Source organism: Sminthopsis crassicaudata, chromosome 4 (assembly GCF_048593235.1).
Source record: "Sminthopsis crassicaudata isolate SCR6 chromosome 4, ASM4859323v1, whole genome shotgun sequence".
NCBI classification, from domain to species: Eukaryota; Metazoa; Chordata; class Mammalia; order Dasyuromorphia; family Dasyuridae; genus Sminthopsis; species Sminthopsis crassicaudata.
In genome coordinates this window covers 73,893,478-73,917,056 of record NC_133620.1, presented here as the reverse complement: position 1 = coordinate 73,917,056, position 23,579 = coordinate 73,893,478, and the positions used below count along the sequence as shown (strand labels likewise).

The window sequence follows — 23,579 nt, the reverse complement described above, 5'->3', positions numbered from 1 at the left end:
CTTTTTTTCTAGATCCTGTAGCCACATTATTTGGAATACCAGAGTTTGGCACAGTAGATACATGTAGAAAAACTGGACTTACATAATTGCTTATTCTCTTTTGGGTAACAAAATTATGTGATTTTTATGAAATAGTTCAGCAAAACCTTTATTGTTTTGGGGAATATATATTGGAAACTTGATTATATCAAAATACTGCCTGCCTTATTTTTGCCTGTCTTTGTTTATTTTCCCTATAGCTAAATTAAACAAATATTTTGTTTGTTTTATTGGGGAACAGTATAATTTCTGGTAACTTTCTGAAAGATTTTTTTAAATAAAAAATGAATGTTAACCTGATTACTTACTATTCCTCTCCGTTTTGTACTTTTTAAAATAGGAATCAAGTGCTGGAAATGTTTGATCATGCTTATGGTAATTATATGGTAAGTGAAATACTTGTTTTCATATATATCTTGTAAGCTTTTTGGAAGGAAAACTGTTCAAAGTTTGTGATAGAGCTGAATTATAGAACACTTGTATGAAATTTTATTATTTTCACATACACAGAGTGACTTAAAACAGACTAATGAAATAAGATGTTTAGAGAATTTTTATGAATAGAGAAAAATTATAATAGTTAATGTATTAATGTAATAATGTAGCTAATTATGTATATTGGACTTTTTCTAAATTATGTTTCTAAAATGTTTAAAATGTAGTCATTTTTTTAAAAATTGCATACCTTTTCTGTAGATTAACCAACTCAATGTGGTTAAACCAGCCCCTGTCTAAATTGCCATCGTTAGTAGTGCCTGGGACATTTTATTGTCTTTATAAATGTATTTGTTTTGTTACTAATGATTGAAGGTGATAATTCTTTTTCAGTGGCAACTACTTGTATTAACTAATAATAAAAATCTTGAGATTGAAAAAAGTTAATATGAATATAAATGGGAAGAGACATCTCCAGATTTATACTTGAGAATACTTTCACTATGTGTTTTCCTTTGCATTGCAAAGGATTTAATTTGCTTTTACAGTTATCATCTCTAAAATATATACATGTGGTTTTGGGAAAAGAATTTGGAGTGATTGCCCCATCACAGAGTTGATTTAAGTTTATTTTGATTTGAAGGCATCTTAATTTGTTTCTCTTGGTCCTTTGTCAGCTAAACTTTAACCAAAATAGGATTGTGTATCTGTTTGAATGTGCTAATATATATAGGTTTTGTGACAATGGATTTTGATATTTTTCACCTGTCTTTCTCCCAGGTCATAAACTCTGATGGTACAGATTGGGTGTTCAATAAATATATTTTGCTCTTTGATAATAAGCAATTTAATTTGAGCAAGGAAGAAGCATATTTTAAATACTTTACTTTTTTACTTTTTTAAATACTTTAACAGCTTTCAAGTAATTTCTTAAGCCTGTCAATCTTTGATTTCTCCCTCTGTTCATCGAAGGCAATCTGCGGCTGATTACATGGGCTAACAAAGAATCATAAGATTTAAATCAGGTTAAAGTTTGAAGCCTGTCTTTGTTGCTGACTCTATATGTGAACTTGGAAAAAATTAACCTCTTCAAATATGTTTCCTTATCTATAAAATGAGGATATTGGACTAGAATAACATTTAAAGCTTCAGCTAACTCCTAGATGATGTTCTAGCTATTCTTTCTTTTTTTTTTTTTTTTTACAGCTCCACTTAGCCAGTTAAAGTAGTCTCTAATAGGAAGTTAACATTTCAACCAACAAACTGATAAAACCCAAGCAACTAATTACAGTTCAAACAAGCTAGTATAGTCATTCCTTTCCCTTCCTTAATGCTGATTTATAAATGAAATTTGATCATTTATGTAACCTATCCTAATTAGTTTAGAAACTCATGGTTCTAATGATTAAGACATTGAGTATCAAAATAATTATGCTTATTTTATAAAATGACTGTATTTAGTTGATTCCCCCCATAGTCAGCTAATAATTAGAAAATACATCAGTCTTGACCAGCAAATCACCTAAAATTATAGTGTTCTCTTGTACTATTTTAAGATTCTAATTTATTACACTAGATTTCAACTTAGCTATTAAAATTGACAGTTTTTTAACATATGTTTGGAAGGACACTGGAGTTCATTCATGTTCCCAGAAATTCTTTCCATCAATGTAGTATAAAAATGTGGTTATATTATGTGTGTGATAATTGTTCTCTAACAACATCATTTTAAGGAAGTATTTCATATAAACTGACTTAGAACATTAAAATGGAATTTGGAAGTTTTGATATATGTAGGTTCTTTGTAAAGTCCTCATTAGTTCTTAAATTTAAATACTTTGCATTGTATATGTGAAAAAAAAAATATTTTATAGTAGTTATTGACTTTCTTTTCCTAGATTTTAGTTCTGTCCGCCATAGGACATGATTATCTTTTTGGCTATTGTAATCATTAAAATTTTTTTTTTATTAGACTTGAAATACATTGTATACACTGTTAAACTTTAGTACATTTATTTATTGTTATAGACTGAATTTCTACCTTACATAAAATGAGTTTGTTAACCTTTTAAAAAGTATACAAGGCTTTTTAAGACTTTTTTTTTTTGTTTTTGGAGGGGATGGTTATATATTTAAAAGATATTTGCCAGGAGAAATAATATCTTGTGATAGAAGATTATTTAGGTTTGTAAGTATAAAGCTGTCAGAATGGAAGCTTGATACATTATATAAATATGCAAGTTATCTTTTCAATAAGGATTTTTGGAGTGGTTATGTGTTTTTATAAATTGTGGTTTATATTCCTGCTTTAACATATTGAGTTTCAGTTTTCATCTTTTGCACCTGTTTAGCAGAAAGCATTTTTATACATGAGGAAACAGAATTAAGTAACTTGCTTTGGGTCCCACAGTTAGTAAATGTCTGAATTTATATTTGAACTCTGCACTTCCTGCTTCCAGATCCAAACATTGCACAATTTATTTGCAACATTTGTAATGAAAATTTGGTCATTATTCCTTTAATTTAGAAAATTAAGCCCAAAGTGAAGGGAACTACTTTATATTGTGAAAATAAGGATTTTTCCCCCCCACTGTTTACAAATTTCAGAGATACTAAGATTTATTGAAATATTGAAAAACATTTGGAGTAAGCCTCTCCATTAAAACCAGGCTAAAATATTTAATTTTAAGGATTTGAAGGTCTTGATTGCCCTTCAATTTAATGCTTCTATTCACTGCTGAAAGATAGAGTGATATACTGTATCACTCTCAAAGGAATGATGCATGTCATATGTGGGAAGAGCATCGTGTGTATGTGTATGTATATGTGTGTGTGTGTGTGTGTGTATGTACGTGTGCGTGCATGCTCACACTTATGATGTGAATATGAATGATGAACAGTAGAGTACTATAGTAATCCTAGTAGTGAAAAAAGGAAAAATAAATATTGGAGTTCAATCAGTAACTTCAAGAAGTTTCCAGAAAGTATCTTCGTATTGTTGAATGAATTCTCTCATTTGATTTTAGAAGGCCTTATATAGTATCACAGTTTTGACTAGCTGTATTTCAATGTTGACAGCTAGTGCTGTTGTTGTTTGGTCATTTTCAGTTGTGTATTGTCTTTAGTCCCATTTGGGCTTTTCTTGGCAAAGATAAAGGAGTGGTTTGCCATTTCCTTCTCTAGCTCATTTTATACATGAGGAAACTGAATTAAGTAAATTGCTTTGGGTCCCACAGTTAGTAAATGTCTGAATTTGAATTTGAACTCGGCTCTTCCTGCCTCCAGATCCAACATACTATCCACAACCTACCCCAGTCCACCTGCCTTAGGAACAGTTATGGTAACACCAGTTAAATTCTGCTGTTAAAATGCCTGAAGTTCTTGTGAGCAGGAGGAAGAACAACAGCTACTGTATATTGCATGAGTATAAACATTTCAAAATATATGTTACTAAAATTTATATAGGCTTTTTATTTTTATAACAGCTTTTAAAAATTGACTACCATTATTATAAAATAAATTCTTTGAGTTTCATTTGCTTTTGATGCAGGCTTTAAAAAGAACCTGATTATTGGTTCTACTCTGATTTCAGTGATGCAGAGCAGAGCAGAGATATTTACCTTCTTATCCTATCCCATCCTTAATCCTTCCCCCAGTAGATTTAGACATGAATGTGGAGATTACTATATTTATTACTTGCAATCAGGCATGTGTGCTATCCAAATTTATACAGAACTCTTCAATCAGCTGGTTTATTTCTGACTGAAAAGTAATGTATTTTATACACTTTGCATCATGATGAAATTAAGTAACCTTTTCCTTTCTCCAGATGGAGGAATCCTTTGGTTAGGAGGAAGTATATTACTTCAAATAGTCTGAATGTTTAGCAACCTAATAAGGATGTTTACTTGCCACGTATGCAGTGGACTTAAAACAAGTCAGGCTTTTTTTGTGTGGTTAACTTGATGAGAAGATAATGCTTTTATTCCTCATTATGACAAGAAGAAAAGAATATTTCTTTAACAGCAAATTCAGAAGTTAGTTATTTCATTTTATGATAATTTGACATTATTTATGCTTTTTCTTACCTGGGTAATGTTAGGATTTGCATTTCATATTTACTTTTTTGGCATTTCTTTGTTGCCTTTTTTTTTTTTTTTTTTTTTTTTTTTAGATTGGATTGTAAGGAATTATTTACAAGTAAAATTTTCAGGGTTTAAAGGTATAGAAAGATGGGATTTGGGGCCCAATGTGAGGAAAAATCTAACATGAGCAGCTGTCTTCGGAAGGGGTGAATTCCCTTTTGCTGAAAATCTTTAGGTAGGTGTTTGGATAACTATTTGATATGTTGTAGAAAGGATTTGATTTTAGTCCACTTATGGGTTGATTGCTTGGCCTTTGGGATTCCATTCCATTTTGAAATTCTGTGATACTATGAAATTGTTAAAGCAGATTATGAATTTGCTAATTGCTTTGCAAATACAGCAAAACTTCAGGTACTTGCCATCCCTCATAGCTACGATATAAGATCTCAGTGCCTGACTTTTGATCTTTTTCCTATATTTCTTTTTTAACTTATCATTGTAGAGACTCTGCTGTTTTCTAAGGCTTAATCTCTTAAATTCTTATATTTCCTGAGTATATCTTCTTATTAAACAATGTTATTCCTGTTCTACATTCTTTTTCTTTTAAATTTGCTTTTCTGTGTGGTATATTTGGTATCCCTACTCTCTTCCTATAGAATATTAGCCGCTTGAGAAAAGGAACTGTTTCCCCCGCCCCTTACGTATTCCTAGGTCTAACAGTATATCAGCATATAATGTTTGCTTAGTAAATGTTTTGGATTGTGGATTTGAATTTTCATTTTTGTGGAAGTTTTATGCAGCTCTCAAATTGCAATAGTAACTTGGAAAAAGTTGATTTCTTTGTAGTCTTTGCTTTTTGAATGTTATGTATATGGTAAAAATTTGAGAAATTAAAGGAATAAAAAATGATGATCACTGTGGAAAAGGTATAGTTTGTGTTTAATAGGTTTTTGGAAGTAATAGGTAAAAAACATGCATGCTGATGAGTGCAGGGAACTCTCTTATTCTAGACTTTGTGGCTCCCTAATACCTATCTAGATAGGGCTTCATTCATATTAGGGATACTTGGTAAATGTTTGTTGACTGAGCAGTATTGTCATAATTACACATTTACAATTTAGCAGCTGCATTACGTAGTAAAACTAACAAATTATAAGGTACTTGGAGAGAAGGAATGTTAGATATGTAGTTTTCCTTTTAAACAATGGCATTTTAAAAACATATATTGGGGTAAAAATCTTTCTCAAATGTGTTATATTTTCGCTATGTGAAACAGGCATATGATTAGATGGTTGATAAGGTTCAGTTTCTTATAGCTCAGGAATCTTCATTCTGTTAGTTAAGAATATCATTCCCTAGAAAACAACTCAGTCTTTAGCACCCTGGTCTGTGCTGGCTCTTCCTTCTGTCAAGCCCCTCAACGTCTTATTTAGGGGGAAGTGCTGATATTACTCACCTGCTGTTTCCAGACCTCCTGCTGCCCCCTGTATCCAGGAACCATTCCACTTTTCAAGTTAACTTCATCTGTTTATGTCACCCTGCCTAGACCCTTCTTGTTGTCACCTGCTGATCTTACTACCTGGTGAGTTCAGCATCTAGCACACCTTGTGTCTTCTCTATCCCAGCCTCTACCCATGCCCTTGGTGGATTTTGTTTGTTTGTTTTTTTAAGTGACATTTATTTTAGAACATTTTAAAATCTTGACCTTAGGCCAAACTAAAAACTAGACTGTTTCACTTCCAAGCTAATGAATTCTGAAATTCTCTTTGATCACAACTCCTGTCTTTGTACATTCCCTACTGCCCTTCTCCTAAACCTGTTTTTTATTTTCTCTCTGACTTTATGCCTTTAGATCTCTTAAGCCCTTGATTTTCTCCTACTCCAGCTTTCTTGTTGTGGCTTTACTTTCTTAGCCTTAAATTTAGCAACCAGTTAAGTGATGGGTCCTTTCTCTTCTGCTCTTGTTCCTGGACACTGTAGGAAGAAGTCATGAAGTTCTTTACAGAATACACCATAAATTCATGTTATCTATGTAAAACAGGCTTCCTATTATCTATGATTGGTAATATGATATTCTCTTAACCTCAAATGACTGTTAGTCCTTAAATGTCTTCTCTTCATTTTCTAGTTTTCAATACCCTAACTTTGTCCCTATCGCCATTCTCTATCAACATATGATTTTAACTCCTATTTTATAGAGGATTTTGGGACAACTATTTGTGAGTTCCTGTAGCTCTCTTCTTTTGTATCTGTCTTTACCTATTCTTTCTTCCTTCCTTCCCTCTAATCTCAGAGAACAATGAGGCTTTTCTTGCCTTACCCTTCTGCTCATGTCTTTGATTTTTGTTGTTGTCTACAAGGTTCTTGTTCCATTGACCATTTTACTCAGATCTCTCTTATCCTTAAAAGTAAATTCATTTTTCCTACCATTCAAGCTGTTTTTCCTATATTTCATCCCTTTAATTACTAAATTCCTAGAAAGAGTAGTTTACATTTGCTGCCTCTACATCTAAGTTTGGATTGGTACTAATTAGGAATTTTATTATTCACATTTGCACTGCATATTCTTTTGAGCTGGAACCAGTTATATTTTATTACATAATTATAACAATGAAAGTGTGAATTTGAATAGATGTGACCACTATTAACTCCTCAGTTGATTCCTATCTGAATTTCAATCTACTGTTCTAGTGATCTTCACTCAAAGGTTACCAAGGAACTCAATTTTTAAATCTAGTGGCTTTTTGCTTGTCCTCATGATCTCATCTTTTATATGGCTTTCAACACTGTAAATCTCCTTTTGGATAGTTTCCTTATAAGTCAACTTGGTTGTCTTCCTGCTTGATTTATTGTAAATTCTTAGGTTCTTTTATGATTATCTTTTTTTCCATTCTCTATGTTCCTCAAGCTCTGTCCTGGATTGGAGTTACCTTGAATCATCTCATTGTTGAAAAGAGCCAAATCCTTCATAGCTGATCATCACATAATCTTGTGTACAATGTTCTCTTGGTTCTTCTCACTTCACTCAGCATTAGTTCATGTAAGTCTTTCCTGAAATCAGCTCATCATTTCTTATAGAACAATAATATTCTATTTCAGAGGATTCCATTTCTTTAGGTTGTCCATTTAATATCTATCCTAGGACAGGTTGTTATAAGGTGCAATGGAGAGAAAGCTGGATGGAGTCCAACTCTAACACTTGCAGTATGTCCACAGTTACCAGCCTGTGTGATGCTGGGACATTACTGAGCCTTAGTTTCTTCATCTTTATATGAGGAAAGAAGTTGTATCTTTAACAATTTTAAACAATTGCATTTTCTGAAGTCAAAATTGTTGGCAAGAATATAAAATGTGAGCCTTGTTATTGTCTTAATGTTTTGTAGAATTCTAACATATTTATCTGCAAAAAATAAAATCATCTTCTCATGTTTGTATTGTACAGTATTTTTTTTCTTGTAGTAAGGTTCTGTATGAGGAATTGTATGCTATGCTTTAAATCAAGAGCTAAAAAAGCAAGCCAGGGATCAACATATATAGATTGCCATATCTTCCTGGCTCCTTTGTGGGGGTGCCTAATTTTCTGGTCATTATCATATAACAGAGAAAGAGACCAAAAAATAAAATAGGTCATGTGGAGAAGTTGTTTATGTAGTTGAATTTACTCTCTGATTAAGATAATTTGGTTCAGAGCAAGAGTTTAGGTGAGTAAATGAACTTCACTTCGGAACTGGGAACATTTTTCTGGTAGTCTGGTATGGATATGGTAGTGTAAGTTTGGGCAGTAAGTAGATGATATGGGGTATGTGGCCATATTTGATATCTAATATGCCAGTTCAGATTCCTTATTTTATAGAGATAGTAGCTTTGATTATTTCCAGATTAAATGTACTTAAACATTGGATAGGTTGCACTAATTACATGGTGTGTTCTCTGTCTTGGTTTTCTAAGTAATTCAGTTGACTTTTCTTACAGGAACATGCTTACCCAGCTGATGAACTCATGCCCTTAACTTGCCGGGGTCGTGTTAGAGGTCAGGAACCAAGTCGGGGTGATGTTGATGATGCATTAGGAAAGTGAGTATTTGTATAAGTTTTATTTGTACCCAAAGCTTAGATCACTTGCAGGAACTTTGCAAAATGTTTGATTTTTCAGGTCAACTTTTGGCATCTTACTAAATTTAAATAGAAGCCCATGAATGGTATATTTTGAAATATTAAATCTTGTGATTGATGTGAAGATAACAGATCATTGTTCTTAGGTGATGCAAGATATGCTATAAATATGCCTTAAATGATTTTATGAATATAATATTTTTCATTTCTTGCCATGTTTTTGGGAAAACATTCAAGCTTCAGTTATGTTTTTACTTTGTATAACTGTTAATTAGATTACTTAGTTAATGTATAGTTTGAATAGCAGCCCTTAAAAACAGTACCTATGTAACCCTGGGATGGATTTGAACCAGATTCAAAGTCAAAATATTAGTTGTTATATTGGATAGAAAACAGCATGAGCATTTTACTAAATAACTGTCCTTTAAATCAAATTGTTGCATTATTAGCCTATCATAAACTAAAATTGTTATTATAGAGCATTATTAATACTGTTATATTTAGGTTATTTGCTTTCCACAAGTAAAATGAAAGATAGTTCTCCTTATCTTTTTGTGGGTTTTCTAGCAAATAAGCTCTTGAAAGATGCATGCACACTGTGATAAGTTCATTTGGTTGCTACTTTAAATTATCTTTCCCACAGATTTTTTAGAAATTTAAAAATACAACCCAGGACTTACTTTTGATAGGTGAATAACAGAACCTTTTGTATTTGCTTCTCAAATGTTACCATATTTTGAGTTCATTGTGTGTGTGTGTTTTTTTTTTTTTTTTTTTTAATTAATTAGAGAGATGTTTTGTATTTGTGTTTTGTTTCTTCTTTTGGTTTATTTTGTTCCTTCTTACTAGGAGCAAGAATCAGGAATTGGATTTATCTACAATGATTGAGGACAAAATACTCAAGAAAAAAATTTTCTGTTTGTAATAGGTCAATGCAGTTGGTTAATGATAGGAATCCAATTCTCAAATACTATTTAAAAATGAGGTATAATAAACTTCTATTTGATTGGGTCACAAATGGGCTATCCTAATTAATCAAATATTCTGGTAAATATTTTATACCCACCCATACAGATGACCAATATTCATAGAATTAGAATATGTCTGGGTAATTTAACACTTTAATTTCACTGGTAATTTAATCTTTCTCGAAGCATTTTATGGTCTTACACTGATTCGGGCTTATCTTTATTAACATCAGTTATCATTGTATAAAAGGTTACTACAAAATACTGGTTATGAGAGAGTGCTGGTATATAAAATGCCAGATAACAAAGAGTCTACTGTATATGGATAAGACATTCAGGATTCTAATTTTCTATATCTGGTTATACTTGTTTCTTAGATTTTCCCTGACACTGATTGATACTTTGGACACTCTTGTGGTAGGTTTGATCCTTCCTGGATTTTTTTTCATTCTATAAATTTCATATATACATATATATATGTGCATTAAAGTATTATAAAGATAGAGATGATAAAGTAATCAGCAGAGAGTAGCACTGAGGATTGAACTTGAATTTCCATACTTAGTCTCTTGGACCTTTGTTTCTCAATAAATCTTTTGTTTTAGTGTCCCCATAATTGGATAAGATATACATCAATCTATAATGTCCCTTGAAATTATTCAGAATATTGAAGAGATATTCAGCTACTTTTGTGTGTGATTTAATTTAAACATATGGTGTTACATTGTCAGGAAACACAGATTTTTTGTTCGTCATGTAAGAAAATAATTTTAGCTCCTGCTTTAGTTGTTTCTATCCAAAAGTCACTCTTCCTAGTGATAATGAAAAATGATAAAATTTTCAATTTTTAAAGTACTATATTTATGCTGTTTTCCCTTTTCCCCACTAAATAAAACTTCTTCAGAGTTAATCTTTTTTATCTTTTGAGCTAGTCCTATTATTTCATTGATATAGGGAACTTTTCTGTGAAGAAACTCTGTTTACTCATTTTGTAGTCTTAGAGTTGCCTTGGTTGATGAAAAACTAAATGACTTTTCTTGTGTCATATAAATCAGTGTGTGTGTCAGAGAGGAAACATGGAGTTAAGAAGACATGGATTCAAGACTAATGTTCACCAGATTCTCACCTTTTGGTGTTTGGTGTTTGTTTATTAGCTACATAAGTAAGAGTCTTTTAGTTTTTTAAGATAGAGAAAATGACAGAACTTTTCAATTCTGTTATATCATGGAATAATGTTAAATTCTCCTTTTCCATTTCTGAGAGGTCCAGTATTTTTATTTTATTATTTTCCTTAAAACATTTTTAAAAATAAATTTTCTCAAATTCATTATTTATCTCCCTGAACAAATTTTCTAAGAAGTTTATTTTCCCACCCTAGAAGAAAGTCTAATATAAAAATTGTTTTAAGTTTTGGTGGAGAAGGATTTGAAACTGGAGGAATAAGATTAAATTTCACATGCCAAAATTGCTAAATGTTAACATTAACAGTTGGATTGCTCTTCTTAGTTCATGCCCTGTATAAAAATGGGAAAAACTTAAGACCTGCATTGTTAAATTTCATTTCAAGTTTCATCGTTTTAAATTTGATAAGATTTTTTTTCTTTTGAGATAATGTTCAATATAGTGATTAAAAAAATAAATAAATTCTGGGATGACTATTGAAATTATTGCTTTGGGGTTTCTTTCTAACTCATTACATCTCTACTTTTTCCTCCTGAGCCTAATTCTAATCTAATTAGGTCTTTAGATGCTCAATTTGAATAGTTTTATAAAATGTATAAACAGGAATGGTAATCCTTCCTAATTTGTTTCAGTAGTCTTTAAGGATACTTCTGTTGTAGGGGAGAATAAATTTTGCAATGAATATCTCAAAAGATATGAATTGTCACTGTTGGGTAGAATGGAACAGATTCTTCTTTGGTAAAGGATAAAAATTGATAAGACTGTGATGAGTAGTATTAGCAACAGGGGGGTTAAGATAGTAAGTCTCATGTATATCTTTCCTCTGATTATTGGTGAAAATCTCATCTCTATTATATTTCCCTGTTTTACATGCCCTCTAATCATATCTTCACCATGTCCTAATGAGTTTTCAAAAATACTAGCTTGAAGTATCATGTACGCTCTGTTCAAAAGCCTCATTCTAATTCCCCCCCTCCCTCCCAAACAGTTTCCTCACAAAATTGCTGAGCCTCTCTAGAAACTGGTTAATCAGATTTCTTAATTCTCAGTGGTAGGAAGCATTCCTGAATAATAAATAATTATTCATGGACATCATACAATGTCATGTTGCCATTGGAATTCAGCTTCCTCATCTGTAAAAAGGGGTTTTGACTAAATAATCGCTAAGGTTTTATTAAATTTTAAACTTTAGTGACCTTTAGAAAATCAGGGATATATAGGCACCTATCTTCAAGCAGTGTCAGGGGGAAAGTCTAAGATAGCAAGCAACATAACATTTTTCATATTGTTATTAAAAATTCATTTAAAAATTAGGGTTTGAATCTTCTGTTATTTTTATTCTAAGACAAAATGTAGACCATTTTGTAGTTGTTAAATGCCCTAACTCCGTGTTTGAGTGTTCTTTTTAAAAAATAGTTGTAAAATGAAGACTCTAAAATGTATTGAAAGCCTCTCTTTTAACCATGTGGTGTTGGTTGTTTAATTTTCAGGAAAGCAGTTTAATTTTTAAAGAAATATTTGGTTTTATAACATTTTGATAGAATGTAAGCACTAACAATTCTAGTTCACCTTGACTTTAATTTGTGACTTTTTAAATATTTTATATTAAGTATTGGAAAATGATTATCTGGGTAGAATTTATCAATTATCAAGTTATAGACAACCTGAAAGTTTTTACTTTGGTCATTTCATTGTTTGTTAAGAAGTACTAGTAGTTTATTAAGTAGTACTAAAACTGATGCAGTTTTAACTGAATGATTCTGTGCTAATAGAATTTTTAACTTAGACTCTATGCTTAAGGTTACTATGAAATTAGCAGTAAGAAATAATGAGGACACTTTTTCCCCCCTCTAAGGTTGGCCCTTATTGAAAACATCATAGGAGGATAACTGAAAACAAAATAATGTGGGCTAAAGGGGATAGAATCTGAGGAGATAGCTTTGGGAAAACAAGTGTTCTAAAAAGGGCTAAAATAGAACATCAAAGCTTCTTAATAAATTAAGTCAAAATTAAGGTTTAGTTTGATACATGTCTTTAATCGATCAAAATCTAAAAGTATCTTGTGTTTGAGACTGACAGCCATCAAATACATTAACAAGTCTCAAAATATGATTAATTTGGGTTTCTTTGCTTGGCTCATTCCTCCCTCTTCTCCCCTCCCCCCTCTAGATTTACTTGTAGTATTAATTGAGTAAGATGTCACTCTCTTTTATAGTATTTTCTAGGAAAGTTATAATTTTGAAGTGTCTGAATTAAAACACTTCAAGGATTTACAAAGCAATTGGTGTGTGCACTTTATCCATCAGTATAAATTGTAGCCAGTTAGTAGATTTTTTTTCAGGCGTTTTACTGAGAGTGGGGGGGAAATCATTTAGTGGCTAACTCATCAGTCTCAGTGATCAAGCCCTTATATGACAGACTTCCATCTGGGCCTGGGCCCTTTTTAATTTGTAGCATGTGCTGCCTATATATAGAAATATGCTTTTCTACCATAACCTTTTGAAACTCAGACATCAATTTACATAATGATGCATCAGAGTAACACTAATCACACCTCACATTTTTGTAGTATTTCAAAGTGCTTTTCCTCACAAAGGCTCTATGAAATAAGCAGTAAAAGTACAGATAAGGAAACTGAGGCTCAAGTTGTTCAAAATTATGTAACCAGTAAGTGTTTAGATAATGGATCCGTGTACTCTAACAACCAGTGTTTTTTCCTGCTATATGAAATTGACTTGCTAGGAATTAAAGGATTAGGATTTGCCCAAGAAAACTAAAACTAAAATAATGAAAAAGATACTTTAAAAGAAAATTAGGACCAAAGATTTAAATGTGAAGACAAGTAGAGCAGAAAAAAACTAGGCTGCTTATATAATGTTAGAAAGCCCTACTAGAATAATTTCCAAAGCCTATATTCCAGCCAGTATTCCTTATCTTTTTTTACACAGTTATTCTTACCAAAGAGTGATAAAAGCAAGAACTGTAGGATTTAGGATCTAGAAAAGTTTCCTCACCTAAGTTTGAATGTGCAGATTGCTGATGACTTTCTTGTGAAGAAGGTCCTCCCTGCTGATGGTGAGAGAATGACTTGTTTTTTATAAGGCATATATTGAACAAGCATTGTTAAAAAATTGGGAGTGGAGTATTGAAAATTCATCACTCAGTGGCAAGTTTTTAATTATATATTTTAAGTTCTACTGATATTTTCAGTGTTCCTGGAAAACCCAAGTTTAAGGAAATCATAACATATCAGTAGTTTTTGTTTTTTAACCTGGTCAGATGCTATCCTACCTAAACCTCAGTCATCTCATGTTCTTATAAAGAATCTGAACAACAATATGTTCAAGTATCTGGTATGGTGCAGTACACCCAGATGCCTACAGGTTTTTTAATTGTTGGATTTTTAAAGTTTCCTATTTTAGTAACTTATTTGGAATGTTTTAATCTGCAATTTGTTGAAAAAGTTTTTATTTTCCTAGGTATTAAATAAAACTAAAGAATTTGAAGAGGCTGTGAGAAAAGTTTTAAGAGATGTTAATTTGGATAATGACATAGTTGTATCAGTTTTTGAAACTAACATCAGAGTCCTTGGGTAAGTGTATTTATTATAAGTTAAAGCTGTAAATTTGTATCATAAAAACTTAGGACATGAAATTAATAGTTTCCAATTTTTTATGGTTAGAAAATAAGGCACTTGATTAGGTTAAAATGATAGGGCTTTTTAAAAAATTCTGAGTTATAAATGCTTCCATCACATTTCAAATTGGAGCATTTACAAAGACTTTGATTTGTGATTATAACCATTTTTTACAAGAAAAAAATTTTTATACCCTTATTGTGTGGACAGGAAGTTGAGCATTATTCTTTTGAGTCACTTCCAGCTCATTTAAACCACTATCATAAATTGCTATCAGGAACATCATAGTTCAGTATTAAGGGCTACAATATGAATATGAGTCATCTATCATTAGTTTGTGGCTAAACTATGATTTATTGGGAAAATAATATTTGATCTTTTAAGTGCCACAAATTCACTTTATAGTTTAAAAAATTAAGATACTCAATTTGTTCTTAAACTTATATTGATTTCCAACCATAGGCAACTCTTGGTAGGATAATCTACCTATAAAAAAAATTTTAAGTATATATCTCAGCTATAAACAGATTAAGTGCTCATTATATATTTAAAACATGTTTCCTTGAAGATATTAGGAAATAACTAGAAAACACTGTCTGCTTTTAATTATTTTGTGATTATGATTGTTATTGTAATCTAATTTACATCCTGTTGCCAGAGATATAGAGTGAATGTGACCTAAAATCTAGGTATCCTTTAGTGAAGGTTCTCAGTATAGTTATAGAAACTCATGTGGTTCATTAGTCCATTTATATTTTACAGCAAATTCTCAATTTACGGTTATTATGATTTATTCTAGGATTGATAGGAATATAAACAGTAGCAAAATTAAAAACTACTTAGTTTTTGTATCTTAGTATTTGATTAAGAATTTTAAAACTCTTCACAAATGGATCTTATCAGGTCTGACTTATAAAATGTGAAACATCAGTGATTTGCCATACAGTGATTAAGTGATCAGAGTGAGTTAAACAACTGAACTATTCATTCTTTCTTTTCCTGTTCTATACCTGGTTATTCTTGTTAACTTTTGTAATACTCCAAACTTTATGGAGGCATTCATTGATTTTATGATTAGAGCAATTTATAAAATGTGGATGTTTCTTATATGTAATTCTAGGGGTCTCTTAGGTGGACACTCAGTGGCTATCATGCTGAAGGAGAAAGGCGAACACATGCAGTGGTACAATAATGAACTTCTCCAAATGGCCAAGCAATTGGGTTATAAGCTTTTACCTGCTTTCAATACCACAAGTGGCCTTCCTTATCCAAGAGTAAGTCATTTTGAAGAGCAATGTAGTCATTACATACTTCTTTTACTACCTTATATGGGGAATGTTTTTTGATTGTATCTTTCTCAATTCATGTAGAAACAGTATTTAGAGTGAATGTTAATACTATAAATTATGACATTTTTTCATTTAATTTACACGTAAGTGGTTATAATTTAATCTAAATCTTAAATATTTCATGTGAAATCATATAACATACAGAATATTCTCCAACAGGCAGTTACTGGGAATGTCACACGAGAGCCCAGAAAAGAAGTCAAGAGTTGGAGGTATAGTTTTGGGAACCATTAGCTTAGAGGTGATAGTAGAAGTCATTAGAGTGGATAAAGTTTCTAGGAAAGATAATATAGAAAGAAGGTCTAAGGATATGAAATATGCTATAAACTGGCATTGAGGTATAGTTGAAGTCAAATCTGTATAGTGCTTTTGAAGGAAGAGAATACAGAATAGCAAAACATTGAAACAGGTTAATTCTTATTTTGGGGGAATTGGAAGATGTGTCAGAAAAGTGGAAAAGGAAATGAACCAGAATGGTGGAATATAAAAGAACTCAAGGAAATAGAAAATTCCTGGATGGGAGGGTAGTTAGAAGTATCAGTGCTAAAGAGAAAATAGGAGGGGGCCTTTGGGTATGTTTATTATTCGATCATTTTACTGATCCTTGAGGAAGGCTCTTCAGGCTACACAAATATGGAAGGGGAGACTTGAGAAAGTGGGTTATGAGGAAGGTAGAGGTTTGTAGTAGTATGGATCACTAATTTCAGAATTTTAACATTTAAGAGAGAAATGTTTTTTGACAGTGGGATCGGAAGGTTTTGTTGCTTGATGCAGAAGGGAAAGAACCATTGGAGAGGTGCTTCCTCACCTCTTAAGTTATGTTAATGGGACCACCATCCTTTTCAACAATTAGGCTTATAATTTGAATGACATTTTTACTCCATTCCTTCCTTTCCTTTCCCTCTCTCTTCCCCATATTTAATCAATCAAGCCTCATATGTCTGTCTTTCTAGAGGCTCTCAGATATCTACCTCTTGAGGTAGTGGATAGAGTGCTGGACTTTTAGTAAGGATTACTCAAGTTCAAGTTCAGATCTTGCCTCTGACTAAGTTACAAGAAACTAGTTAAGTGACTATGGTCAAGTTACTTACTCTCTCAAAGTCCCAAATTTCCTAATCTATAAAATGGGGAATCATAATATCTGCCTACCTAACCTTAGTGGGTGGTTTTATGGCTTAAATAAAATAATGTGTAGAAATTTCTTTTAATCTTAAAAAATGCTATATAAAATGCCAATCATTATTCTCTTCCCAGTGTTCATAGCTAAAATAGGTGATTATTACTTAATGTCTCAGCTATGACTGTATTCTTGATTATCCCCTTGAATTCATTCTAAATACCAGCAATGCCAGATTTAACTTTCTAAAAATTACTTTTCATTATGTTACTTCTTTGTTAAAAAAAAAAAAAATCTTCAGTGGCTCTTTGTCTACAGTTCTACTTCTTGTTTCTTCCTGTCACAGACCTTCTGCTCCAACCTTGCTGGTTTATTTGTTACTTGCCATTGTGCCCTTGGTTACACTTTTCATACTGCTATCCAAGTTCTCTTTCAGAGACCAGATCAGATTTTCTTCTTTTCTATAATTAGAAATGGGAAGTTGAAGAATTTTGAAATTGTGTGTGTGTGGGAATGGAGGGCTTTTTTGAAATAAAAATTTGATGAAGAATTGAAATATGCAATATTTCTTTAAAAATTAAATTTAATTAATTTTATTAACTTCATAAGTATCAATAAGTGTCAGCTGTGTGCAAGGCATATTGTGATAGGCACTAGGGATACAAGGATGAAAAATGACTTTTCTCAAGGAGTTTATTGAAAGATAAAAATGAAATGATTTTAAGTGTGGTCAGAGTGGTCTGAGAGATGTAATTGGTAGAGATCACTTACATACATTCCTGAAGGAAGTTAGAGAATACTTAATTAAATTAAGGAGGTGATAGCACTTATGTGGAGCCTTGTCCTCTGGTAGACATGGTAGGAGTGGAGACTCATCCTTATTATTGAATTTTTACAGCATAAAACCCAGAGGCAAGAGAGGAAGGAATGAGATCAGAAAATAATATTTGTCTACTTTGCTGGTAGAGTGCAGTTTTAGAGACAGATTGTTGTAGACCTTAAATACCAGAGGAAGGAATTTATATTTTATTAAGTGGGGGGAATTGTTGGAGGGAGAGTTTTTTTTAAAATAGAAAAATGATGTGATTTGACCATTGTATTAAGATTATCTTGGCAGTGGTGTGAAGGATGGGTGGAAGGGGGAGAAACTTGGAGGTAAAAGAACTAATTAGGAAGCTATCGTACTAGTTTAGGCTTTTCACTATAGGCGTAAATGAAGGTAAGTAACACTATAAGTGAAAAGGAGGAGACAGATTTAGAGCTTAAAATCAACAGGCTTTGGCAGTTGATTGAATATCTGTAGAGAAAACAGTCAAAAATGATTCCTAACAGTGGGTTCTTAGCCTGACAAATTTCAATAGGTACATGGATTAGGTACATTACATCTTCACTTTTACTAGCTTCTTTTTGGAATTTAGCATTTTATCCAATTATCAATGTAGGCAGCAAACATTCTGAAAAGTGGTCCATTGGTTTCATCAGATTGCCAAAGGCATCCATGACACTATAAGAGTTAAGAGCTCCTGGATTAAAGTTTAGTTGGCTGGAAGAATGGTGGTACCATCAACAGAAATGAGGAAGTTAGAGAAGGAACAGATTCCAGAGAGAAAAGAATTAACTTGTTGAATATGAGCTTCCTATCAGTCACTATGGAGGAAAATGACTAGCATACAATTGGAAATGAGGTCAAGAAAGGAAATATTTGAAAATCATCTATATAGAGATAATAGTCAAGTCCATGATGCTTCTTAATATTACCCAGGCAAAAAGAATAAAGAGAAGAGGAAAGCTCAGGACAGAGTTTTCTTGGGTGTTGAGAGGAAAATGCTTATTTTTAAGGATCAAGAGGAAGAAAAGAGAGGAGTGCCAGGAGTGAACAGTAATCAAGGAAGAGAGGGAACTGGTCAACAGTATTTTATAGTCCACAAATTCTGTAGAAAAGTCAAGGGAAAGGAAGAACTAAGAACTGTTAGATTTACTAAGTAGGAGATCATTGCAGACTTTGGAGAGAGAGCCGTCTCCTTGTGCTAAGTAGTAGGGATAGAATCCACTTTGTGGAGGCCAAAGAGGGAATGGATCATGAGGGAGTGGAGGTATTAACTATTTTCTAGAAGCTTTGCAGTAAAGAGAAAATGATAGCTTGAAGAGTGGGTTGCAGGAGCAAAGAAAAATAGTTTTCTTTTGTTTATTTTTAGTGTTGGGAGATTTCAATGTAGAAAGTGGGGGAGGAGCCAATAGCAAAGAATTGAAGATGATCTAAGGGATGGGATGCTCAGTGGAGCAAGGCACTTGTTACATGGAAGGAATAGTCCCAAAGATTTGTGTGAAGGGCAAGGAGGAGGAACAATTTCATCTTTGAGACCCAAGGGAAGGGGCTGGGGTGGTGATATAGTGGTGGTGGGGTTGCTATATCGCTTATTTGTTTAGTTGTAATTTATTCCAACAGTATTAACAACTTTACTAATTAAATCTACTTTTAAATGTTTTTAGTTTTTGTTACAAATGGAGCTACAAGCTGCTGAATTTTAAGGAGTCTAGCATCTCTTAGCTTTTGCCAGTTTATGAGACGCAGGCAAAGATTTGAGAACAGAAGAAACCATCAACATTAATAGGAAAGTAAAAAAGTTGTTATGTTTTCTGGACTTAGTGGCCTCCGGTATGTCAAGCAGATACGCATAGAAAGCAATCATTTTCAAAAAAGAAGCTGAGGGAAAAAAAAGGAGAAAAAGAACTCCAACATGCTTTGCATACAACTTCTGCTACATGGAAAGTTGTCTAATCAGTCTCATTTGGAAATTTTGTTTGACATTATTTGCAAATCATGTTTTTTATTCATAATAAATTGTAATATGGGAATGTTTTTTGCATGGTAGAGGTTGGTCTCACCATTTTACTGGGAGGTGGGGGCACATAGTGATCAGCTCATGAGTGGTGGCGTGCATGGATTTTGTGACTGGGCCCTCCCAGTTACTTCATGGCCACAAATAGTATAGGTGCTTGTTTTTTCTTTATGAAATATGGGCTTTTCAGAAGTTTAGTTATGAAGTATTGGAACACATCTAAATAGAGCTTGTTTTTTAAACTCAGATTACATTTAAACTTTTATATCCACAAAGAAGTGTATTTCCTTTTAATTCTGTTGTGATTCTTAGTCTTGAAGCCAAGAGGAGCCAAGTTCTAATTTGCCTCCTCTTGAGATCTTACTCCTCTGGTTTGAACCTTTTAGTCAAGTTGGGCAATCAGCCCATATTTCTAATCTTGACAAGAACAAAAGGATGCTACTGCCAGGCTCTCCTCCATTCTAAGTTCTTGGAGGCATAGTCAGGAAAACAAGTACTGACTTCTATATTAGAAGCAAATCAGGCATTTAATGTTTCTGTTTTTTTGGGTGAAAATCACAGTGCTTCGTGAGTTCAGAAATGCATTTTGTTTTTGTTTCATTAATTTTAATGAACTGAAATTATAAATAGTTCTGCATACAGATTGGTCCTCTCTTGCTGCGTCATACCCCTCTGCTTTCCTCTTCTGACCTAGGAGAGCTCCCTCCTCCTTTAGAAAATATAAAATGCTTTTGGCATATTGGTTATTGCCTTATAATATTAGTTATCTCTGTGTATGTGTCATTTGTGTCCTTGAGTCAGTAGATAGCTAGTTGTAGTCAAAAACAAACAAACAAACAAAGAAACCTCAAACCCAAAAAACTCAGTTAATTGGAATGTTTGGGGAAGTAAGATATTACTCCTAATTAAATTTCATAGTTAGCTAATGATCAGTCAAAAAATTTAAATTTGCATTTTTTCTAAATTGTACAAATGAGCTTTGCTACTTTAGTATGTTGGTAACTATAATGGCTTTTTGTTGTAATTGCAAGTCTTAGGCTTTTGAGGGTCAATACATTTTTATTGATAGTACTATTAGTTTAGAAGGTAAGCCATGGTCTTTGTGGTGAGGGATTTCCTGGTTTTGAGAGTAAGAGCAACTGTTAGCTTGAAGGTTTGAGTAGTACCAGATGTCTTTTGTGGGTGACTAAGCTTTTCCCAACTGAAGATGATAGTAGCTTAAGCCACTTCCTCCTGGGTCTCTGCTGAAAACAAGGAAGAGAATGCAGCCACCTGGAGGTGATCAGGGAATACATTTGTAAATTGCTCTCTTGGATTTTCTCCTCTCTACCCAAAGTTATTTGATTTTTTTTTTTCCCTTTTGATTCTTTAATTTGAACTTGTTCTCAGTTTTCCTTCCTTCTAACAATGTGATGCTGTAGAAATTCTGGATTTTAATTGAGAGTTTTGATCATTTGGATTCTGGTTAATGAAAGTTCATGGAGTAATATGTTTTGGATTATCCTTTTGAGACATTGTTGTAAATGGAAATACTTTTTTACTTATATCACATGGTAGAATAATGTTTAAAATTTTTAAAACTCAGTATATTAAAATCTCAGCTTGCCTCTTATCACTATCACAATAAGGTATTATTTTGCCACTTATGTCTAAAAGACTGTTAGTAGTTCTAAGGAGAGGATTTTTAGTTTTTCTTAAATTGTTTCTTAAATTTAACTTTTTTTTAGACCTGGCCTAGTTTCAACTAGTTTCTAACTCTGTATTGAATAATTTTAGCAATTCATCCATTGATATCTGTGCTAGAAGATAATTTCTTCATATAAGATGTATAATCTAGTTGAACTTTGCTGTTGGTGAAGAAGGAATTAAAATTGTCAGCCTTTGAGTGTTTTGTGTAGCATATCATCCAGTGGGTTTGGATTATCGTCTCAGGTGTTTGGATTAAATTTCGTAATATACTTATTTATTTCATATTTGATTTTCATAGTTTAATAAAGCCATTATGAAAAATAAAGTAGTCATTTGTCAAAGAGTTAGTATATCCTTCTTGCTAAAATGCTTTTCTTTTCATTTTGTTCAGATTAATTTAAAATTTGGCATGAGAAAACCAGAAGCTAGAACGGGAACAGAAACGGATACCTGTACTGCGTGTGCAGGTACCTTGATCCTTGAGTTTGCTGCTCTAAGTCGCTTCACAGGAACATCAATATTTGAGGTTTGTTTTTCAAGATCTTTAATCTCTTGGGTATTGGGTCTAGCTAACACTTTTTTATTTCATGATTCTGTTGAATAGCTTTAAGATTCTTAATTAGAGTACTGCTGTATTTAGTTTTTTATCTCTTTGTTCAGTGGAATTTTTGTTTAAATCCACCACATAGAAGTATGCTAAGGAAAAGTGAATGTTGCCAACTATATTAAAAGTAACCTTGTGTTTTCTCAAGAGGGTAGTTGTTAGGTTCTTACTAAGTGCTAATGAGATAATGAGATATTAGGTTCTTACTAAGTGCTAAGTCAGTACTTGACAATTCTCTAGTTCCGGCCTGAGTTTACTTGTGAATTCCTGGGGAAGAGCTTGCATGCTTAGGAGGAGCAAGTTCATTGGTTGAAGTAATTCTTCCCAGAAGCCCTTGCATTATCCCACGCCCATTCTCTGGGAGGATAAATAGGGCAGCTTTGGAGGAAAGAGAGAGTTTTGTCTGGACGAGACTTGAGGTTGCTCTCTGCAGCAAGGGAAGTCGGCTCGAGAGATTTGAGTTGACACAGCAGATCTCCTCCCAGAGAGCTATCGGCATCTTCTGGAGACAACAGCACATTGCAAATTGGTGTAAATATTTGAAAACAGAAAGCTTGTACTTTACATATTGATTGGAAAATTTAATTTGACAGTCCCAATAAGAAATTTTATTTACCCTAAGGAAGATTTTTTTTTTTTTTTTATTACCTAGAAGATTTAACATTGCAAGAGTTGGTAATTGTTATAATCACTTGCAAAACCCATGCTCTTCCCCACTCCCCCTTTTGATAAAATAATTGGGGTTAAGTGACTTGCACTTTGCACAAATAGGAAGTGTCAAGTGTTGGAAGCTAGATTTGAACTTGTGTCCTTCTGACTATATAGCAGGTGTTTTATTCTCTGGGCCACCTAGCTTCTTCTGCTTAACTTTTTCAATTGCTTAAGCAAGTGGTGAGAGTACAGCAATGACCTGTATAGAGACAGTTTACATATAGAATTGATATTTGTATTTCTTATCTTTAAAACAAAAATTTGAGTTGTTGCATGTTTTGTTAGGATTTTCCCTATACATGCTACCAAGTAACATTAAAGCAACATATATTTTATCAAATGGAAATGAGAAGCAAACTGACATTTTAAAAGTTCAGAAACATAATTTAATTTTAAAGTATACTCAGGAGGCTACAGGACTTTTGACTTAGAGTAGCCTTTGTTATATAATAAAATATTACATGAAAGCAATTATTTAGTTTTAGTGCATGTAAGATCAAGGAATCATCTAAAAATTTCCAAACAATAACCTAGAAGCCAGATTCATCTATTCATTTGCTATTAACTAGGTTATCTAGCATTGAGATAAATAGGCTCTGATTTCTTGACATTGGCGTTTCAGTCTCTGTCACCTTTCTGGAAACTTCACTGGTTGCCCACCTAAAAAATACAATTTTTTGACAGAGTAACATCTATAAAAAGTTATTTACTTTATATTTGAGTAGGGGGAATCATTTTAAGAGGCTAATTTAGTTATGCTAATAGTAAATGGTAATCATTACTTCAATGGTAATTATTATTTCATAGGGTT

At 32.6% G+C, this 23,579-nt stretch overlaps 1 protein-coding gene across 5 annotated transcripts in view; it reads left to right on the top strand.

The window, feature by feature from the left end:
• Nucleotides 1-23,579, top strand: part of EDEM3 (ER degradation enhancing alpha-mannosidase like protein 3) — a 51,357-nt gene that overhangs the window by 5,289 nt on the left and 22,489 nt on the right. For 4 of the 5 annotated variants that reach the window (XM_074308581.1, XM_074308579.1, XM_074308576.1 and 1 more), the window contains exons 2-7: nucleotides 380-425; nucleotides 8,532-8,632; nucleotides 10,017-10,056; nucleotides 14,301-14,413; nucleotides 15,579-15,732; nucleotides 21,845-21,979. In XM_074308581.1, coding sequence (XP_074164682.1) covers nucleotides 380-425; nucleotides 8,532-8,632; nucleotides 10,017-10,056; nucleotides 14,301-14,413; nucleotides 15,579-15,732; nucleotides 21,845-21,979 — 589 coding nt within the window. Of the gene's footprint in view, nucleotides 1-379; nucleotides 426-7,456; nucleotides 7,600-8,531; nucleotides 8,633-10,016; nucleotides 10,057-14,300; nucleotides 14,414-15,578; nucleotides 15,733-21,844; nucleotides 21,980-23,579 lie in introns of those variants that run through there. The other variant, XM_074308580.1, reaches the window with a different exon arrangement.